This window comes from Aotus nancymaae, unplaced genomic scaffold, assembly GCF_030222135.1.
Source record: "Aotus nancymaae isolate 86718 unplaced genomic scaffold, 86718_ANA_hifiasm-v0.15.2.pri h1tg000040l, whole genome shotgun sequence".
NCBI lineage: Eukaryota > Metazoa > Chordata > Mammalia > Primates > Aotidae > Aotus > Aotus nancymaae.
Window position 1 is genome coordinate 41479547 of NW_026988454.1, and position 22597 is coordinate 41502143.

Below are 22597 nucleotides of genomic sequence, written 5' to 3' on the forward strand. Positions count from 1 at the left end.
AATCTGGAAGCTTGAAGCAACTCAAAGGTTCACTCAATCTTTTCATCTTAAAGATGGGGAAGCCATGATCCAGAAAGTTTAAAATATTTCCCAAGGTCACAAAGTTAGATAGTCGTGGAGCTGGGGCTGAGACTCAGAGCTCTTGATTCTTTGTCCAGTGTTCATTCTTCTAATAAGCATCCTATGACTGGGAAGGAAATGTGTGGCTTCTGGCCAAAGGGTCTCAAACAACATCTGCTCCTTGTCATTATCACACTTGGTAATGCTTAACAGTTTTCAGAGGATTTTTCACATGAGAATCTCATTTGCGCCTACCATTAGACAGAGCAGGTATTATCTTGGAGAGGCTAAAATGGCATGTCTAAACTAATACAGACAGTGTAAGAAGAGTACACCACAAGTAGCATGGACAGCACTAGAATTCAAGCCTATTCTGAATTCTAGGTCAGAAGAGTTAGAAATAATCCCCATTATACCTGCTTGTGTCACAGAAGCAAAATGATAAATCTTTTAAAAAGAAAAACATTACTTAGATAAATTAAAACATTTTAAAAGGCTGGCATGATGGCACATGCCTGTAATCCCAGCACTCTGGGAGGCCGAGGCGGGTGGATCACTTGAGCTCCAGAGTTTGAGACCAGCCTGGCCAACATAGAGAAACTCTGTCTCTACTATAAATACAAAAACTAGCCAGACATGGTGGCATGTGCCTGTAATCCCAGCTATGTGGGAGGCTGAGGCAGGAGAATCACTTTAACTTGGGAGGCGGAGGATACAGTAAGCTGAGATCACACCACTGCACTCCAGCCTGAAGGACATTGCAAGACACTGTCTCAAAAAAAAAAAAAAAAGTTGATAATTTGAACATCATGTACTTGCGCCAGAGTTTAGCAGACAACAAATTCAAGTTAATTTAATGTTAGAATTATAATAATGTTTTTAAATCATATAAAAATTTACAAGAAAATTCAACTTGCACACAGTTTTATAGGAATGCACATATTGAACAAAGAAAAGTAGGCATGCTGGCTGTGGTGACTCACACCCGTAATCCCAGAACTTTGTGAGGCTGAGGCAGGAGTATCACTTGAGCCCAGGAGTTTGAGACAAGCCTGGGCAACATAGGGAGACCCTGTCTATACATAAAAAATTTAAAAATTAGCTGGGTGTGGTAATACTCGCCTGTGGTCCCAGCTACTCTGGAGGCTGAGGTAGAAGGATATAGTAGTTTGGGAGGTTGAGGCTGCAATGAGCCATGATCATACCACTGCCCTCTAGCCTGGGCAACAGAATGAGATCCTGTCTCAAAAAAATTGTTTTGAAAAGTAGACTTGTAATGATTTTACCTACCCCACTGCTCATATAGACTTGTCTGTCCAAACTATAAGTGGAAATTATTGGAAGATATTGAGACACAAGAGGAAGTTTCATTAAATTTATACTACCAATGAACTATATTCTCACTTTCAGGAATACTATATTTATCACAAACTGCTACCTCTGTTTCCATTTTCCATGAAGAAATAACATTTCAAAAAAAGTCAATAATGTATAATATTGGTTTCCATCTGGAAGTATACACACCTCACATTTGTGAAGTCAGTGAAATTATTCCTTTCAAGAATCGTTTTTCCAACAGTTACCATGTTCTCAACTGTAAAACAGAAAAGACACAACATTACACTAGAGGAGATATTAAGTTCACAAACTGCCATTGATCTTCACTCAGTGGCAAATGGGTAAACATTTAAAGACACATTCAGGCCAGGCACAGTGACTCACCCCTGTAATCACAACACTTTGGGAGGCTGAGGCAGGAGGATCACTTGAGCCTAGGAGTTTGAGACCAGCCTGGGCAAAAAAGCAAGACCTTGTCTCTACAAAAAAAATTTTTAAAAAGTAGCCAAGCATGGTGGTGCACACCTATGGTCCTAGCTACTTGAGAAGTGGAGGCAGAATTTCTTGAGCCCAGGAGGTTGAGGCTGCACTGAGCTGATTGTGCCACTGCACTCAGGCCTAGGTTAACAGAGTGAGACTCTGTCTCAAAAATAAATAAATAAATAAAATAAAGACATTCTGTAGCTTTAAGTCACTAAGAAGTCTGCTTATCAGCAACTCAAATAAAGTTTCAAATTGAGCCCCAGTGCAACATCACTATTACAAAATTTCACAAATAGGGAGATTTTGGGACAGCTGTTTAAAAGTATTATCAAGTGGCTGTTTAGGACATCTGATCATATGAGGACTAACTCTGATTGTAAGAAGACCAAGTAATTAAACAGAAATTGTTTTATTCAGTAAGACAAGAAAATTCTGAATTTGTCTTTGAGCCCAAATTAAGGATATGGTATCCCTTCCAGACAGCCTATCCTTGACTAGCCAAAGATTTGTGTAACGATTCTGTCTTCCAAATTCCATTTGCTTTATCATCTCTCTTCTCTTGGTGTTTTATGGCCTTCAGGTGGGAATAAACCTCCCCATCAGAAAAATTTTGGTAACCTGGGATCCTCAAAGCTCAATGCCAAACGTTAGGCCTCTGTAGTTTCTAAATGGTGTAATCATGTGTTTGAAAGAGAAAGAAGTAAAAAAATCTACAAAGGATAGATGATATATTAAAACTTACAAAATCATTGTTAAGTTTACTTCTTTAACTCAGGCTTGAGCTAGGAGATTGCCAGCCTTCCATGACTAGGCCAGTACCAAAGAGTCCAAAAAAAAGCTCCAAACTGTTTCAAGCCAGACTATATATTTTTTTGTAATCTGTTATTTTTCTAATTTAATTCCACTGTCTTTAGAAAACATATTTATAAGATTTCAATCATTTGATATGTCTTGAGCCACATTTTATTGCTCAGAATATGGTCAACTTTGGTGAACATATGCTTTTTAAAAAACATGTATGCTGTATTTAAGAAAAGATCTATAAATGTAAACTACAGTCATATTCCTCAATAGTGTTATTGAACTCTTCCATATGCTTATTGTTTTCTCAGCTTTATAGATTATATCAAAATTATTAATTTGTAACAACTTTTAGTATGTAAATATTCAAATATAACACAAAAGCAAATAGAAAAATGTAATGGAATCCTAAATACCTACCAGCTGCTTCAAAATTAGCAACATTTGATTTGCAACAGTTATAAAAACTAGTTATAACAACAGCCTCTATTCTTTACCTTGTTGAAGATAAATTGAAAAATTCCTAAAAAGCTAAAGTGTGAAATCTAAGAAATAACTACAAGAATGAAAATAGAAACTTTTAATAAGCAAATGAAATGTTTCAATCAGGTAAATCTAAATTGGATCTAACTGCTACAAGCTCAAATGCTACCCTGTAGTTATAAATCATGTATGTTCTGAAATGTACTGATAGAACTTCAAATGACTAAAGCGCTTTGCTGTAGTCATTTGAAGGCTAATTCACTAGCCTAAACATTAATGAACTACACATGAAGGTTTTCCATCAAAGTGGTTTCTTACTCATCTTTTAAAAATCTAGCCCAATTGATCTATCATGTAGGCTACCTTAAAATATTGATCAAACTAATCCCAGACCCTCATAACAAAGGCTTTCCAGATATCAGAAGTCCCAGCCAGAGCAATCGGGCAAGAGAAAGAAATAAAAGGCATCCAAATAGGAAAAGAAGTCCAACTATCTCTCTTCACCAACAATATAAGTCTATACCTAGAAAACCCTAAAGACCAATAGGCTCCTGGAACTGATAAACGACTTTAGTAAAGTTTCAGGATACAAAATCAATGTAAAAAAAATCAGTAGCATTTCCAAACACAAAAACATTCAAACTGAGAGTCTCAAATCAAGAACACAATCCCATTTACAATAGCCACACACACACAAATATCTAGCAATACAGCTGGTCAAGGAGGTGAAAGAACTCTACAAAGAGAACTACAAAACACTGAAAGAAATCGTAGATGATACAAACAAATGGAAAAACATCCTATGCTCATGGATTTGAAGAATCAATAGTTAAAATGGTCATACTTCCCAAAGCAATCTACAGATTCAACACTACCAACACCATTTTTCACACAACTAGAGAAAACTATTTTAAAATTCATATGGAACCAAAAAAGAGCCCACGTAGCCAAGACAGTCCTAAGCAAAAAGAACAAAGCTGGAGGCATCACATTACCCAACTTCAAACTATACTATAAGTCTGTGTAACCAAAACATCATGATAGTGGTACAAAAACAGACCCACAGACCAACAGAACACAATAGAGAACCCAGAAATAAAGTTGCACATCTAAAGCCATCTGATATTCAAAGTTGACAAAAATAAGCAATGGGGAAAAGACGCCATATTCAATAAATGGTGTTGGGATAGCCAGTTAGCTATATGGAGAAGAATGAAACTGGACCCCTACCTTTTCCCATATACAAACATTAACACAAGACGGATTAAAGATTTAAATGTCAGACCTCAAACTGTAAGAATCCTAGAAGAAACCCTAGGAAACACCATTCTGGATATCAGCCTTGGGAAATAATTTATGACTAAGTCCTCAAGAGCAACTGCAATAAAAACACAAACTGACAAGTGGGACCCAATTACAGAGCTTTTGTATGGCAAAAGAAACTATCAACAGAGAAAATACATAACCTACAGAATGGGAAAAAGTATTTGCAAACTTTGTATCTGACAAAGGTGCAAATCCTAAATCTGTAAATAACTTATTAAACAACCAAAAAACACCATGAAATAATGGGTGAAAGACATAAACAGATACTTCTCAAAAGAAGATGTACAAGAGAACAGCAAATACATGAAAAAATGCTCCACTAATCATCAGAAAATGCAAATCAACCCCACAATAAGATACTATCTCAACACCAATCAGAATGGCTATTTTTAAAAAGTAAAAAAATAACAGATGCTGGTGAGGCTGAGGAGAAAATATAACACTTATACACTGTTGGCGAGAATGTAAATTAGGTCAGCCACTATAAAAAGCAGTTTGGAGATTTCTCAAAAAAATTAAAATAGAACTATCATTCGACCCAGCAGTCCCATTACTAGGTATATAACCAAAAGAAAACAAATTATTCTACCAAAAAGACACATCCACTTGTAAGTGAATCACAGCACTATTCACAATAGCAAAGGCATGGAATCAACCTAGGTGCCCATCAGCAGTAGACTAAAGAAAATGTGGTACATATATACCATGTATACTATGCAGCTATAAAAGAGAATGAAGTCATCTTTGCAGAAGCACAGATGCAGCTGGTGGACATTATCCTAAGTGAATTACACAAGAACAGCAAACCAAATACTCCATGTTTTCACTTATAAGGAGAGTCTAGACATTGGGTACTCATGGACAAAAAGATGGCAACAATACACACTGGGGACTACTAAAAGTGGTAGAGAGAAATGGGGGCAAGAGTTGAAAACCTAACTGTTGGGTACTATGCTCACTGCCTGGGTAACAGATCATTTGCATCCCAAACCTCAGCACCATGCAATATACCCACGTAATAAACCTGCTCATATACCCCCAAATCTAAGATATAAGTTGAAATTATTTTTTAAGGCAGATTTGAAGTGAGGTTAGAAATATCTTAGAAAATGATAAGTGACAAGTCACAGAAGGCATGAGTAGGAAAATAAAGGATCACCCTCAATAGACAAGATTCAGAATCTCCTTTTCAGAAGCTAGAAGTTCATCACTAAAAACTCATAATTAAATTTTGGTGCTAATTCATCTTCATAGGAGATTATAAGGCGGGTACCAACATGATCTCACTATAAGGCAATATGAGCTAATTTGTCATGTTATAAGTTGTTTATCATTTTTCATAGTATCTTTCATTTCAGAGTCAAGAAAGTCTATCAGTTTAAAAAAATCATAAAAATAGGCCAGGCCTGGTGGCTCACATCTGTAATCCCAGCACTTTGGGAGGCCCAGGTGGGCGGATCACCTGAGGTCAGGAGTTCAAGACCAGCCTGGCTAACATGGTGAAACTCTGTTTCTACTAAAAATACAAAAATTAGCCAGGCACGGTAGTGCGTGCCTGTAATCCCAGCTACTTGGAAGGCTGAGGCAGGAGAATCACGTGAACCCAGGAGGCAGAGGCTGCAGTGAGCCAAGATCACGCCACTGCATTCCAGCTTGGGTGACAGCGAGATTCCATCTAAAAAAAAAAAAAGTCATGAAAATATATTCTCTTTTGGAGAGTTTAAAGGTTAAATAGCATGACGTCTGGTGTTTGCTTCAAAATCACTGTGAGAGAAGGTTAATATATTTTTAAAAATTTTCCATGAGTTACTAAATGTGGAAGCTGTGTAATGAATACATGAGTATTATACTATTTATTTTTGTATGAATTTAAAATTCTTTATAGTGAAAATTTCAAAAAGTCATAGTGCTCCTTTTTCACAGTACTTAACTAGACTTTTTCTTTTTAATCTTCACTACCTCACTGATACCAACTAAAGATGACATAAACATGAAGAATACTGCCACCATCTTACCCAGTTCTACTTGATCTTTCCTTAGAGATCTGCAGTTTCCAATATGTTTCTTTGGCACCACAAGATAATGATGAGTCGCTGCTGGTTTGATATCTTTGAAGCAAACTAGGTCCTCATTCTAAAGAGAAAAACATTTGTTAGTGAATTTTTAAAAAGAATTTCTTAATGGTGTTCTGGCATGACTTAAATAGCATTAATCTCAGTCTGACAGAGAAATGATACGTATGTTACAACTAAGCTCGACTGGGCAATTTTATAATTATGCATTAAGTTCATAATGCTTCCTTCATGAGATGCTCATTTATTCTAGAGAATAAAAAGACACAAAAGGCAATTTCAGGGAAACAATTATGAGTAAAGTTCACTAAAACTTCATTACCAATAATCTTAGAGTTTATTATTTCATTACACATTTCTCCATCCCTACTCTAAGGTTTTTTTTCACTGTTAATACATATTTTTAAAGGTTTGGCTGCAGAATCACAGCAAGATAAATTCTTTTCTACATTTAATTTTTTTCTCAAAGCAGCATTTTCCTCAATTATAAAAAGAACATCAGCTAGCATGTACATGTCCAGGGACTGCATTTTTTAAACATTTTAAAAGTAATTGTATCCAAATACTTTTTACTTGCCACTTTACAGTATTAAAAAGACTGAAATGCTGAATCAAATTCCAGTATATTGTACTAATTTATGGGCCCACTATAATACATGTATGGCATTTTCCGGTTTATATTACTCCACACAGTAATCTACAGAAAAAAGGAAAGGAAAGGAAAGGAAGAAGAGAGTGTTTCAACCTTATTAACATTTGAGTTTCAAACTTTCCTAAGAGAAAATCTATATTCTCTAAATAACCCTATTAAATATCTACTAGTGAATAAATTATTCAGTATCTGATTTTAATTCATTTTTATTTAATTTAAAGTAAAAATGAATTAAAATCAGTAGAAGCAGAATTACCCTTAGAAAAAAATCCCTGAATGCAATGCTGCTCAATAGTTCTCTATTCCAAGAGCTAAGATTTAATTCAAACAAGTGCCTCACATCCATTCCCGTAATTCTTGTTATCTAAGATAATAAACATGACAATTACATATCAATTTGAATCCATTTTTATCATTTTTATTATGATTTTTTCTGTCTAGTAGTAAAATTAAAAATTGATATCCATGGAATGTTTTAGAAAAGGATAAGGTCAAGGACTACAATGTTTTTGATTGTTTAAAATTTTCCTTTTTTTCTTTCTTTGAGACAGGGTCTCTCTCTGTAGCCCAGGCTGGAATGCAGTGGCACATTCAAGGCTTACTGCAGCCTCAAATTCCTGAGCTCAGTCGATCCTCCCACCTCAGCCTCCCAAGTAGCTGGGACTATAGATGCACACCACCAGGCCAGGCCATGTATATGTATATTTTTCGTAGAGATGGGGTCTCCCTATGCTGCCCAGGCAGATCTCAAACTCCTGGACTTAGGCAATCCTCCTGCCTCAGTCTCCCAAAGTGCTGGGATTACCATTATTTCTTTAATGCTTCCAGCTCAGAAGCAATTAAAATTGGGGGTCAAATCTAGTACAAGAAAATTGCCACAATCATACTTCCCAGACTGATTCATAACACAACAATGTTATATATCTGTATTTCCCCTCAGTTATGACATTAAATTTTTAAAATCCAGATGTAATTCTTTCTGGTACAGAATACAACCTGGTTAGAACTAGTTTGAGATGACGTAGTTGAACTCTACCTCACAGCAGGAATGAAGCTTCTTTAGATTAATAAAACTAGCAAGTGCCAATCTAATGGCTAGCAGGAGCTAAAGAGGTTCCTAAAAATCTGCTCTCTCATACTAAACTTAGCCATAAGAATGAACCAAAATGCTTAGTTTTGTCTTCTAACCTCTATATTAAAAGGTTTTGTTTACTGTCACATATAAATAATTTATTTTCCCAATCTTAATTAATTTCCCAATCCTAATCCTAATAAAAACTACCAATCAACATGACTCTCATCACCAGAAATAGATAAAATTCCTGTGAAAAATAAAGAAACTTGAAGTTTTAGTTAGCCTACACCCTGACTGAATTAGATTTTCACTAAGCTTTCTGAAATATTGAAACTAGCTCTGATGTCACTCTCTCTCCCATTCCTGTTGATCTAGGCATCTTTTACATGCTTCATCTTAAGAAAAATGATCCTTATTCCATAAAACACAGGCAAAAAAAACATAAAATTATATATATATTCTGTGCAACATAATTCATGATAGCAAAAGACTGAAAAATAAACCAAATCTTCATAATGCATCTGGAAGACTGGTTTAATAAATTATGGCAAATCCACACAATGAAGTACTGTGTGGCTGTAAAAAGGAGTGAGGATGATCTTCATCTATGTATGAAATTATTTCTATGATATATTCAACTTTAAAAAAGAAATAGCAAGGAGCAAGAGAGTGGTTAGGTTATCTTTTGTGTGTAAGAAAAAAGAATACAAATACAGACATATGAATACCTATTTACTCAAAATAGAAGGATACACAAAAAGATTTTAAGTTTCTTATGGAGAAAGAGAATATGGAGAAAGAGATGACAAGAGAATGGATGTCAGATTTCTCCAAATGTACCTTACTTTACAATTTTGATTCTGAAAACATGTAAATATTTAACGTGTATATTTCACACTTTACAAGAAAAAAAGAACAGTCCCTAAAAATCAAAAACAAACAAAAATAAATGAACCTAACTATATGTCATGTTGGTAGCATAATCATTCCATTCAAAGAAAAGAATGATTTCAAGTGACTTAAAGATACAGTATTTTGACTATCTATCTCTAATGACATCAACTAAAAGAGCATTTTCATTCCTGCACTCAATTCAGATCATAGGAAACCTCCTCAAGTATGGGGCATGCCATATTCATCTCTGAACTCCAAGTGAGTAACACAAAGTATGCCTGCAAAACTGCTGAATAAATAAATGACAGACACTTGATAGAAGATAAAAGTTACTGATACACCCTCCTCTACCCCTTAAAAATGTTTTTGTGTCATTTGGGTTTTCAGGCTTTTTCCAGGAACAGAGATGGGTTTTCCATGATCTTTCAGTTTCTCCTTGCAAAACCCCATCTTAAATTGGAATTGTGGCCATTTTTGAATTAGATCAGTATTTCTCAACCTTTTCTCATTATCACCTCCCTAAGGAGCCTTTTATAGATGTTTTCTGATTGCCCCTTCCCATGATGTTTTAATGTCACATATATACTGTATATATGTTTATGTTCTGTATGGTATATCTATGCTTTACAGATTAAAAGAATAAAAATTGTTTTTCTCCTGCCACCTCTGCTCCGCTCCAGGCAAGAACCAACTTTTATCCCTTTTGGTAAAATGTAGATTAGAGGAAGAGCTAGACTATCCTGACTTCATTATCACCACTGACTCTAACCATCAATTTAAATACAACGTAAAACTGTTTCAGATTTCTTTAAATCTGAAAACCCAAATAGGGCAGATTGGCACTCAACCTCCATTCTAACTATTTCTGTGCTTTCTGTAATGCAGAACTAAAAAAGCTAAAAATCTCAGACAGAATTTAGATTTTGCCAATCAAAAAGCCATGATTTTGCTGCTTCTGTTATCCATGTAGCAAACTTGGCCAGCTCTAAGACTACAAAGACAAGTTTTTCTTTTCTTTCTTGTATCTTTCTCCCCCTCCCCCTGTTGAATACCTTATCATTAGCTTCACAAATATCAAAGCATGGTGAGATATCCATTTTTTTATTGGAACAAAGCTGTCAGCATGGACCCAGCAGACAGAGTGTGGCTCTGAAGCAGTGTTTCTCAACCAGAGGTGGAAATATGTAGGTGCTCTTTTGATCATGGATACTACTGGAATTTAGTGCACAGAGATCAGGGATGCTAACCATCCTGCAAAGGGAGAAACAGTCCCACAAAAGTCCTATACAAAATGCCAATAGCATTTTCACTGGAAACATCACTTAAAAAATAGCAGTCACATTGCTTCTTCATCTCTGAATCACACCTAAAGAAGCACCTTTCTGAGGCTAAAGTTCTAATGGCAGCTACCTGACTCCTGCCTTCCTCATTGCGTCAGGGAAAGCAGTCCTCCCAGAAACCAGTTCTGCAGTGCTGGTCTGGGTGTCATTCCTGAAGGATATTCTAGAACCTGCTCCACCAGGACTTCTAATGATTTTTTTTTTAAGCAAATGATTCCCTACATTAAATCAATTTCTGCTTTCAATAACTAGAATTTTTTTTTCCAGCAACTGAACCCTGACTGATATCTAAAGCAAATTTTTAGAATAACATTTGAAAAAACATTTCAGCATCATGTCATCTAAGTCATTAGGCAAAATTTGATTAAAAAGGGGGACAACGTTCAAGTTCAATTGGCACTGAGTTACTTCCTCAGTATAGTCCCAAGCAAGGTAAGTTCTAGTCCAGTGTTTCTCAAATACGTTTTCATTATTGCTTATCTAATGAGGCTTTTAAGACTTTTTTTCCCTAATCCCATTTCCAAGAGATTTTAATACCACAGTTATACTCTGTTTACTCTATATATATCTCTGCCTATACATGAAAAGAGTAAGATATTGTCCCCCCACAACCCAGAACGAATTTTCACCCCCTTGGGAGTGTCATCTGCCCCACTGAGAAGGCATGCGTCAGTCTTTGCTTAGTTTTAAATCTGCAGCATACAATTAGACAACACCATATGGACGTTTATGGAGTGAAGAATCTTCTATAGCTTTTGCTGGAAAGGTTTTCCAGACCTACCCCTCATGATGCTGTTAACGCCAATTATTCAAAACGGAAATTTTTATCTTTTGTACTTGAATTATGCTTTATATAAACCCAACAGTTTCAAAATGTTTACAATTAAAATATATAAATGAACATGTGAATGTATAATGTAAACCATCAAATTAGGTTATGTAACTATTTGTTTTAAAAAGATTAATCTTTACCCTTTAATGAGTGAGCTCTTGTATATCAAGTCATCTTTAATTCAATTTGAAAAAGATACACAACTTTTGGGAGCACTATTATACATCCATATGTATCTTATGTTCTGTATTATATGGATGTGATTATATATATAACACACACACACATATATATATATATATATATATATGTCTCCATCCACGATTCCTGGCTCATAACTCCCAACGTCCTTGTTACAATCTTTTGTTTTCATATTGGGGCACTTCAGGTCTCAGAAAAAGAATCTCTCTCTCAATCTCTCTGACTTTCTCTTGTCCTCCCCTCACCTGCCCAAGGAAGGACTGTAATTTTCCCGACCTTTCTGACTGTGGGTCATGAGACCTTCGTTTCTGAAGGGATTCTGCCTTATAACTTGGAGGAAGGAATGCTGCACAGAGAAGCCAAGAAGAATCTGGACAGGCCTTGCTGGGTTTCCACACTTAGTCTACTAATATTAGATCATACCCTTTTTGTCCAGTCACATTAATACAGAGTTGTCAGTCAAGCCTATTCAATGAAGACTCCATAAACAGCCCAAGAGAATAGAGCGTAGAGAGCTTCTGGCTAGCTGAACTCATGGAGGTTCCTGGGAGATGACATGCCCGCGGACGACATGGAAGCTCTGCACCCTTTTCCCCATACTTTGGGCTATGCCTCTCTTCATCAGCATCCTTGGGAATATCCTCTATAATAAACCAGTAAGCCTAAGTGTTTCCCTGAGTTCTGTAAGCCACTCTAGCAAATTTTTGAATCCAAAGACGGGGTCATAGGATCCTGAACTTCAAGCTGGTCGGTCAGAAGTTCCAGAGGCCTAGACTTGCAACTGGTGGGAAGGGCAGGCCAGTCTTGGGGACTGAGTCCTCAACCTGTGGGATCTGATGCTATCTCCAGGTAGATAGTGAAAGAATTGAAATGGAGGACAGGCAGCTGGTGTCCCCTGCAAAACTTATTGTTTGCTTGGTGTGTGTGGGAAAACCTCCATACATTTGGTCACAGAAGTCTTCTGTGTTGATTGCTGTTGTTGAATGAGGAAAAAAAAAAAAAAAAGCACAGTTTGTGTTTTTCCACTGACAATGGGCTATTGTATATATTCATCCTGTTTCCCTAATTTAGATGTAAATTAGTCAAAAGTACTGAACATGTCTTATTTCCACCATAAAAATATCCACAGGCTCTTCATATTGTTTGCTTTGTTCTTAACCAAGAAAAACTCTCACCTTGGATGTGATAGAAGTCTGGATCTCATCCCTTTTGATGACTATTTTTAGACAAAGCTTTCTACAGCTACTAGCATCTACTTTCTATTAGTTTCATTATTGGAATTGCAGAATGTAAAATTTAAAAGCAGTTTCTAAGGATCTACCAGATACTGAACTCTGAGTTTAAAAATGAACTTTACCTCTCTTTAGCCTACTTTTATACTTAGTATAATAAAGGGAGACTGAAGAGGCAGAACTAGGTCCCTTCTGACTCTGGGTCAGTCCAACAGAGGTCCGCAAACAGACAACTGATGTGCGTATTCTTTCTCTCTATCGGGTGCTGTCTTTACTGCCTTCTCCTATTCAGCATATATTCCATGGTCTATCACTTCAGCCACTTGCTTGCCATAACTTCTTACCTATGTCCCACTACACTTCTATAACACCCACATGGCAAGACCCCAACTCTGGGTCCAAATGCCTACCTTGTGTAATCTCTCAGCCTTAAGCTGCTGCTGGAAAGGGGACAGAAAAATCACACAACCGAGCAGACCACTATGACCTTAAATTGAATGTCCTCAACCTCACCTGACCCACTGTACAATAATCCTTGTTTCCCTAATTCTCTCTACCAGACTTCAGAGGAGCTACTTCAAACCTTTTACTTGTAAATAACCACATGACTGCTCCTTCTCCTCCTTCAAAGCTTAACCCAAATGTCATCTGCTTAGTGTGGATTTTCCTGACTAAAATTTTAAAACTACATCCCCTTTCCCTTTATTTTCTGCCATCTAATAAACTATAAATTTTACTTATTTTGCTTATTATCCTTTTCTGCAACTACAATGTAAGCTCCATAAGGCCAAGGAGTTTTGCATGTTTTATTTACTGCTGTATCCCCATGCTTCCAACAGTGCCTGGCACACAGACTCATTCAAACATCCACTGAGGAATGAGTTTCCTTTTTCCCAGGAGCAACGTTCTACCCCCTGGGCCATCTTAAACCTCTCACCATAGGCATCTTCCCATTGGGATTTGAACACACGAAAGTCTTCACTGTTTTAAAAAGCTTTGTCTTAATCCTCAACTTTTCCTGTAGCCACCATTCCCTTTCCCTTCTCCTCTAGATTGCCAAATTCCTGCGAGAGTTGTCTGTATTTGCTGTCTTCACTCCTTCCTTCCCCAAGTTCTTCTCAATCAACTGCTATCTGCCTTTTGCTTCACAGCTTCATGAAATTGCTGTACTCAAGGTCAGTGAACATCACTTTGGGGACACAACCAGTCCTGAGCTGACTTGGCCTCTCTGCAAGGACATACAAGGGTCACCTAACCCAGATTTGGGGATGAAGGCAGGCTGATATTGCTGCTGACAATTCCTTTCTTCCTGACATACTCCCTTCTCTTAGCTTTCCCATCTTTCCATTTCTCTGTTCCTTCTCTGTTCCCTTTTCAGGTCCTCTTCCTCTGCCTGTCCCTTATGATGTTAGTGTTCTTTAGAGTTCTGTATAGACCTCCGCTTCATTTTTTACCTCCTGGGTGTTCCCACTGCTTCCCTTCTTTTTCAGTTTCCATCTATAAACTGACAGTTCCTGTAATCTGGGTTAGAGATACAGATCCCTCTACAGAGCGCTAGACCATTCAACCATTTAAAGGACATCTCTGCTTAGATGCCTCGAACTCACCTCAAACTCCACGACTCCATAGCTGAGCTCATCATTCTGCTACTCCCCTGGCCATCTTTTCTCCTCCCATGTTCCCAGTCTTAATGAAATGATATCACCTCTACCAGTTTACCCTAGCCAGAAACCTAGAAATCATCTTTGACTTCCCCCTCTTTCTTTTCTTTATTCTCTTATATCTAAATCAGGGTTTCTAAACCTTGGCACTTCTGATATTTTGGGGGCTGCGTAAATCTGTTGTGTGTGTGTGTGTGTGTGTGTGTGTGTGTCGGAGCGGGGGCTGTCCTGTGCACCATACCATGTTAATAGCAACTCTGGCTTTTATTCATTAGTAAGGTGCCAGAAGCAACATCCCACACAGAGTTGTTACAATCAAAAGTATCTTAAGACATTGCAAAATGTACCCTGGGAGGGCAAAATTGCCCCCAGTTGAGAATCACTGACCTATATCCACTAACAAGTCCTGCCAGTTTTACTTCTTGCATACTATATCTCTTAAATTGATACACTTTTCATAATCTCCTCTACCACATTCTCATTTCAGGCCATCATCAGGGTAGATTATGCCAATAGCCTCCTAACAGGTCTCCATACCTCCAGACTGGTTTCCTCCAAATCATTCTCCACAACGGTGCCACAATGACCTTTCAAAAATCAAACCCCTTCCTGTAACTCCACAACATCATCCTCCCAACCCACCATTAAACATTGTGAAGCTTCACTTTGCTCTTCAGATAAAGACAAAATTTCTTCCTGTGAATTCCATTACACTTAATAATCTGGCCCTTTGTTTACCTCTCCAGCCTTGTCTTTCACTAATCATCCTCTCAAACTCTATGTACCAGTTAGACAATTTCTGTTAGTTTTTGTATTGCACAAACTGAACCTCTGGGCGGTGTGGGGGTGTCTCTCTACCTGGGACACTATTCTCTCCAACTCCTCATCTGATCAACTGCTACTTATTTCTTCATGTCTCATTTCCTCTGGGAAGCCTTCCCTAATGCCTCACATCTGGATTAGATGCCCCTACCACCAGCTTGCAAAATACTGTAGAACCACCCGACCACAGCAGGAGGCATTGTAATTGACTACCTCCTCTGTATACATTCCGCCCTTTGGACTGTAAAATCTGGACACAGTCTGGCCCTTATCTTGCTCACCAACCTCCCAAACAAGGTGCTTAGAAGGAATTCTATTTATTTTTAACAAATAAAGGAATGATTACTACAAAAGACACAATCTTTGGAGCTAATTCTCTCAAAAAGTTGTTTCTACATGGACAAGTAGAACGAGCATAATAAAGTGTGTACCAGTTACCCGTTTAAAAATATCTGGGCAAAGTTTTCATGCTCTGAAAATGTGCACGCATCCGACCTGACAGTGAAATTCAGAGGCAATTCAGTAATAGTTTGACCTCAGACCCTCTCCCTCCAGACTATCTTCCGCCAATCTAACAAACAGCTTTTCACAATTATCATTACCTATTTTCTACTAGTTCTCTCATCAGTAACGGTATTAGAGTGTGCAGGATTTCAAATCAATATCTTGAAGGTGGGCGAGAATCCTTGTAATAAAAGCAGAGGCCACAAAATGCTATTTATACCAAGTACCTGAGTACCTGCAAATACAGGCCGAAGTATTCAGCCCTGTCATTCACTCTTTGACCCCGGCACAGCAAAGACACCGCTGGAGCAACGGCCCGTCCGTCCCCTGGCAGAGCGTCTGTGCTCAGCACCCGGCCCCCGCAGAAAGGCTTGGGGTGGGCGTATCCCCCGCTTCACCGACCTCCATTCACAGAGCAGCCCTGCCTCGGCCAGCGGAGAAGCGGTCGGGATCCTCCGCACCCGGTCCAGCCCGGCGAGGCCTCTCTGCCTGAGCTCCGAGGGACCGCCAGGTCCTCACCCACCCCCGGCCGCGCGTCGCCGCCGCTCACCTCGCAGTGCAGGAGTTCGGTGCCCGGGTCCTGCCGCCCTGCGATCCGGCAGAACACGCAGGTGCTGTCGTTGTCCTTGGGCTCCGGTGACTTGGCGGCGGCTTCGCAGGTCCCCACAGAAGAAGCCGTACATTCTGTAGTCTCCGAGGCCTTAAAGTCTGGGGCCAGGCCGGTGCTGCGGTTCACCTGTTCATCCGCCATCGCACCCGCCCTCGCAGCCTAGAGCCTCGGCCTCTCCTCGCAGGCTCCGTGTCCTGCACCTCCTCCGTTTTACCTCGAGGCGTCGCCTCTCGCCTGGCGCGGTGCAGTGAGCCAGGCTGAGGGGAGCGGGGAAGGAGACGCGGTGCTGAGCTTCAAAGCCTGAGGCTGGCCTCGAAACCGGCTGCCACTAGAAGGCGCGCGATGGCGCTGCCGAGAGTCGTCCCGCCCCCTGCGCCTCGTTGGTAATGTTGCACAACGTTCGCCGAGACGCAGAGTGCGTCGCGCGTCGTGGTGACATAACCGAGGCGCGGGAGCGTCCGGCTTAATGGAGGATGTTGGGTATTCCGGACAGGCTTTCTTCAAAGTCCGTAGCACAGTGTATCCAAATATTGTATTACGCAAGCACAGCGTATCCAAATATTGTATTACGCTGCCGTTTTAAAAAAAAAAGTTTTTAAAAGTTTGATGTTTAAAATTCGTATGTTTTTAAAGAATGAAGAAAATTCCTAGAGCCTTGTTTTCAGCAGACATCATGTTTGCTGCATTTTCAACCATGGTAATTGTAGGCGTTTTTGCTGCAAATGTCCAAAACTGACCTTTACATCTCTGGACTTTTTATTGTATTTAACAGCACAGCTAGATCAAAATAGTGACCTTTTTAAAAATCTCACATTCATTATATACAAGTAAATGTGGAGTCCTATAGTTAATAGTCTGAAATACCCCTGAAATTCAATGCCTAGACCAACGCAATCACCTTCTAACTATTTCTTGATTTTCCTGTCACTCAGAAAAAACCTTCAGTAACTATGTGCTCAAAGAAAAATTACCAGTTTCTTGTCTGACCTCAGCTTTTCATTTTGTGATTCTTCATTCACACTTGCTGAGCATCTAAAACATGCCATATACTTCTCTAATGGTCAAAACAAGCAAGGGTGGCTTTATAACCCCCCTTTTAGAGATGAAGAAACAAATTCAGACTTGCCCAGTCCCACACAACTAATTAATAGTGACAGAGTTTAAGATCAAGATTTGTCTAACTCCAAAACCCACCAACCTTTTGACACACAGAACTCCTTTTTTAATACCGAAAAATTTCTTGGACTAGCTCTCCATAGTAATTTTACCCTTGGTATTTGCTGATTTGGAAAATACATAACAAACCAATTGGGAATTCAGTGATGATTTTTAATGAATGTATATAGTAATAAAAAGTGGTTTATATGTTTTTGAATTGTTGTACCTATTCATTCAAGACATTTTTAATTCCTTTTTATAGTTGGCCACTAGTTTGTGGAACCATTACAATAGCTTCACTGACCCTCAGCTGCCCAAGGCAGAGTTCAGAATCAATACATTAGACCTTTGCCAAATTTTAGTATTCACAATTTCCATGCCTTTACTGCACCATTACACCACTCTGCTTTTATTCACACAGTTCCCTCTAAAATAGTCTGTTTCACCTCTTCACTTCAAATTTTACCTTCCCAGACACCCCTCCAATGCTACCTCCTTCATGAAATTTTATTTAATTAGCCAAGCTGAAATAAGCACATCCTCTGAAGAATTCATATAACAGGTTCTGTTGTAGAATTTGTCTCTTTGGATCTTCTCTTATAGAATTTGTATATTCTCTTGTAGAATTTGTCTCTTTGTGTCTTATAGCTATTTATGTACATATTTATCCTGCTAGAAATTATGTTTCTTGACAACAAGAATGGGTGTGTGCATCTTCCATAATGCCTAGTACAGTGTTGTGCATGTAGGTAGATGTTTAACCATTTTCTAATGAAGAATGGTTAGTAGCAAGGTCACTGCATGAGAGTGTTCAGGTTGCACAATGTGCAAGGATACCCCAGATAAGAGTGTGCTGATTCATATCATACACATATATTAACTTGCAGAAAAGCACAGACAGAACTGAAGATTCCAGGCTAAATTCTGGAGCAGTGGAGAAATGATGTGTATATAAACCCCCATTGTGTACATATGGCCACACACACTTAGGAGACCATTCGCCTACATACTAGGACACACACCTGCATAAGTTGCATCTTCTGGCTGCACTCCTAGTGACACCTGGGATTGCTTTTCTCACTTACCTGGCACTTTCCAAGGCTTGCTTCTCATTCCTCAACTTTGAACTTGATATCGTTGCCCACCTTGGAAGTGAGGGGAGGAACATGAAGTACTTGAAAATTGTGTAGACGATGTGTTCTTTTTGGAAGCAGGCAGGACTACTGCCAATGGGTATTCTGGATAACCCTCCTGGGGGACAGCCATTCCAGTTCCATAACAATATACTAACTTAAATCTGTTTGTGAAATCAAGTGCTGTTTGCTAATTTCACAGGAGTACCATATGGGCTAGCAGGAGCCCTGCTTCGGAGCAGGCTCTGGAGTCAGACTACAATTTACCATCTGTGAAAACTTGGGCTATGTTATTTTTCTTTCTCTGCTGAGACAAATTATTTATCTTCCTGTGCTGAGGTTTTCTGTTCATTCGTCTATAAAATGGGGATAATAATGATGCCTAATGCATGATCGTGTTGCAAGTAGAATTGTCACAGGATCCTTTAGGTAGCGCTTCGCCATCTGGAAACCTCTGTGGCCAGCGGCCCCTCTGCTTGAGTTTTGCTCATGCCCACTGGGCTTGTTCCACCCACTCAGACCAGCAGGCTGTGCTCGGCTCACACAACCGGCCTGGATCCCACGTCTGCCAAAGGCAAGCCAGGTGCAAAGCCGCAAGGGGTGTGTGAGAGAGTGCAGGGTTCGACCACTGCACACAGCTAGGCATGCTGGCTGCTGCAGTGGGGCAGGCAGCTCCAGGCACCTGCACAGGTGCTGACTCCATATAAGGCTGCAGCTGGACCAGACGTACTGCAAGTGGCTTCTGCTCTAGGCACCAGCATCTGGATGTGGGGAACATGGTGGCACCAGAAATCTTGGAGATGCCAGGAACCACAAAGCCCCAAAGAGGGCATTATAGTGTGTCACAGCCCTGGCTCAGGGAGCCCCAAGGTCCATGCTCCAAGAAGGGCCACAGCTCTTCTCTCCTCGTCCACTACAGTGCAGCAAGCAGGGGTTCATGTTTCAGGTGGGGTGTGTTTCAGTCCATTTGTATAAAGGCTCTTTCAGTCCCATGGCTCCTGGGCTGGCCCCGCCCAGCCACTGCTTCTTGTTGCATGGAGTGGCCACCTGGTGCCAGCAGAGGGCAGGAAGGCTATAGTGTTACAGCTCTGGCACAGGGACTTTCAAGGTCTGGGCCCCCAGAAGAGTTGCTATGCTTCACTCTCACAGCCAGTACCATGCCACTGCCCGCAGCTCAGCAAGCCAGCCAGGAAGTGTTGTAGCCCCTTTAGCTCCCACCCACAGCTCAGTGAGCTGGCCAGGAAAGTGTTCCAGTTCCTTTTGCTCCTGCCATTCGGAGCGTCCCAAGTTCTTGTACCATGTCCAGGAAGAATGAGGCACGTGGACAACTGGAGGGTGAGCAAGGTGGAGAAGAACTTTATTGGGCAACTGAACAGCTTTCAGCAGAAAGCGTTGTAGTGAGTAGCCCTTACTCCAAGTCATGGATTTCACCCAGAGCTGGCAGTCCAAGCCCCAGCTGGCTTGTCACTGGTTATAAGTTGAGGTTTCACCCGGGACCCGCCCCTTCCTGCCTAGAAACCTGTCTGCCTCCTGCCACCATCAGAATGACACATCAAGATATCACCTTGTTTGAAAGTAATTTAGAATATGTATATAAATCTTATTGTTATCAGTAACAAACTCTTAAGGGCCAAATTCGAACATCGCTTTTTTCCATCACTCATGGATCTATTTCTCTGCTCCTCTTTGCAACAAAACTCCTCAAAAAAGGTATCTGTTTGCTTCCCAATCTGTCTTCTTTCTCTCTCACACTGCCTCCTATCAGACTTTTAGTGCCACTACTTGGTCCAAACTACTATTGTCATCAGTGACTATATTACTAAATCTAATGGTCACTTCCAAGTCCTCGTCTTTTCTTTTCAGCAACAGTTGGTCATGCCCTCTCCCTTGACGAACTTTTCCTCTCTTGGTTTCCTGGGCATCACACTTTTTTTGTTTTTTGGCTTTCCTCCTATTTCACTGGCTGTTCCTTCTGAGATTCCTGTGCTATGGACTCTCTCTGTCACCAGGCTGGAGCGCAATGGCACAATCTCCACTCACGGCAACCTCCCCGCTCCTGGGATCAAGTGATTCTCTTACCTCAGCCTCCCAAGTAGCTGGGACTACAGGTGCCCACCACCATGCCCAGCTAATTTTTTGTATTTTAGTAGAGACGGGGGTTTCACCGTGTTGGCCAAGATGGTCTCGATCTCCTGACCTTGTGATGTGCCTGCCTCAGCCTCCCAAAGTGCTGGGATTACAGGCATGAGCCATCTTGCCCGCCGGTTTTCTTCTCTTTAGCTACACTCACTTCCTTGGTTGTCTCATGCAGTCAGTGGCTTTAAAGACCAAATATTTGCCAATAACTCCCAAATTTAAATCTCTAGTACAGATCTCTCCCCTGAACTTCAGATTTAAATATCCAACTGTCTATTCAACCACCCCATACACATGTTTAGTAAATGTCGTGAATGAGCCTGAATGAGCTACTATGGGGAGAGCTCCTCTCTCACCCCACCAAAACCTGCTGCCATCTCAGCTGAGGGAAACCATTCTTCCAAATGCTCAGGACAAAAACTTTGAAATCATTCCTGACACTTCTCTTTAACTACTAGCCAATCCATAAAGAAATTCTGTAAAGTACATTTAGGCATTGCTGTTATCGCTACTATCACTTTTGACTGAGCCACCGTCTCCTCTCACATGAATCATTTTGTCAACCTCCTAATTAGTCTTACTACTTCCAACCTTACCCTCCACACGCCGTTACTATCTAGTCTCAGCACAGCAGCTGGGGTGATCCTTTTAAAATGTAAGCCAGATCATGTCATTTTCCTGCTCAACATCCTCCAATAGTTCCCTAGCCCACAAGGGTAAAAGCCGAAGTACTTACCTATGAGGGCCTATTAAGTCCCTACTGTGTATGCCACCTGCCCACCCTTTACATTCTGACATCAGCTGCCACCAGCATTTCCATCGCTAACCCTGCTGCAGCAACACTAGTCTCTTTGTTGTTATTTGTATAGGCCAGGCATGCTCCTGTATTTGAGCTTCTGCAGAGGGCTCCCTCTGGCTGTCCCTCTGCTTGGAACACTCTTTCTACCACTAGTCATATGGCTTACTCCTCTCATCTTTTTCAAGTCTGTGAAAGATAAAGCACAACTGGACATTAGCCAAATTGGTAAAAACAGATTTTATTCAGTAACTACTGACAGAAAGGGATAGAGTTGAGCTCCATTCTGATTTATGCAGAGGGGATTGGGTGTTTAGAAGAGAGAATGGGGGGAATGGGAGGGTTAAAGAAGAGTCAGAGAAGAGAAAAATTACAAAGGGTTGGTCAGTGTAAATGGGATTAGGCCAACTGTGCCTGCTGGCTGACAATTATCAAAATTCAGTTCTATCCCTCACAGAGACTTGGGAGACAGGGGCCCTGTATCAGTCTGTTTTCATGCTGCTGATAAAGACATACCCGAGACTGGGAAGAAAAAGAGGTTTAATTGGACTTACAATTCCACATGGCCAGGGAGGTCTCAGAATCATGGTGGGAGGCGAAATGCACTTCTTACATGGTGGTGGTAAGAGAAAATGAGGAGGAAGCAGAAGTGGAAACCCTTGATAAACCCATCAGATCTCGTGAGACTTATTCACTATCACAAGAATAGGACAGGAAAGACCAGCCCTCATGATTCGATTACCTCCCCCTGGATCCTTCCCACAACACATGGGAATTCTGGGAGATACAATTCAAGTTGAGACTTGGGTGGGGGCACAACAAAACCATATCAGACCCTATCCCTCCTGATAATTACATTGCAAAGAAATGGCTGTCAAGTCCTTGAAAAAGACACTTCTGAGTTACAGGAGATACAGATTCACCATTGTGAGCCCTTTAAAGTAAATGCTCTAAAAAGAAAGGCCAAGGGCCTATCGTTAGGAGTGGA

General features: G+C 40.2%; 1 protein-coding gene across 2 annotated transcripts in view; it reads right to left on the reverse strand.

Moving 5' to 3' along the window:
• Positions 1–16702, reverse strand: part of HINT3 (histidine triad nucleotide binding protein 3) — a 29076-nt gene extending 12374 nt beyond the window's left edge. For both annotated transcript variants that reach the window (XM_012475727.2, XM_012475728.2), the window contains exons 1-3: positions 16327–16702; positions 6507–6624; positions 1585–1654 (exon numbers count right to left, since the gene is read on the reverse strand). In XM_012475727.2, the coding sequence (XP_012331150.2) occupies positions 1585–1654; positions 6507–6624; positions 16327–16527 (389 nt within the window). In that variant the 5' untranslated portion in view covers positions 16528–16702. The remainder of the gene's footprint in view (positions 1–1584; positions 1655–6506; positions 6625–16326) is intronic.
• Between the last annotated feature and the right edge of the window lie 5895 nt (positions 16703–22597).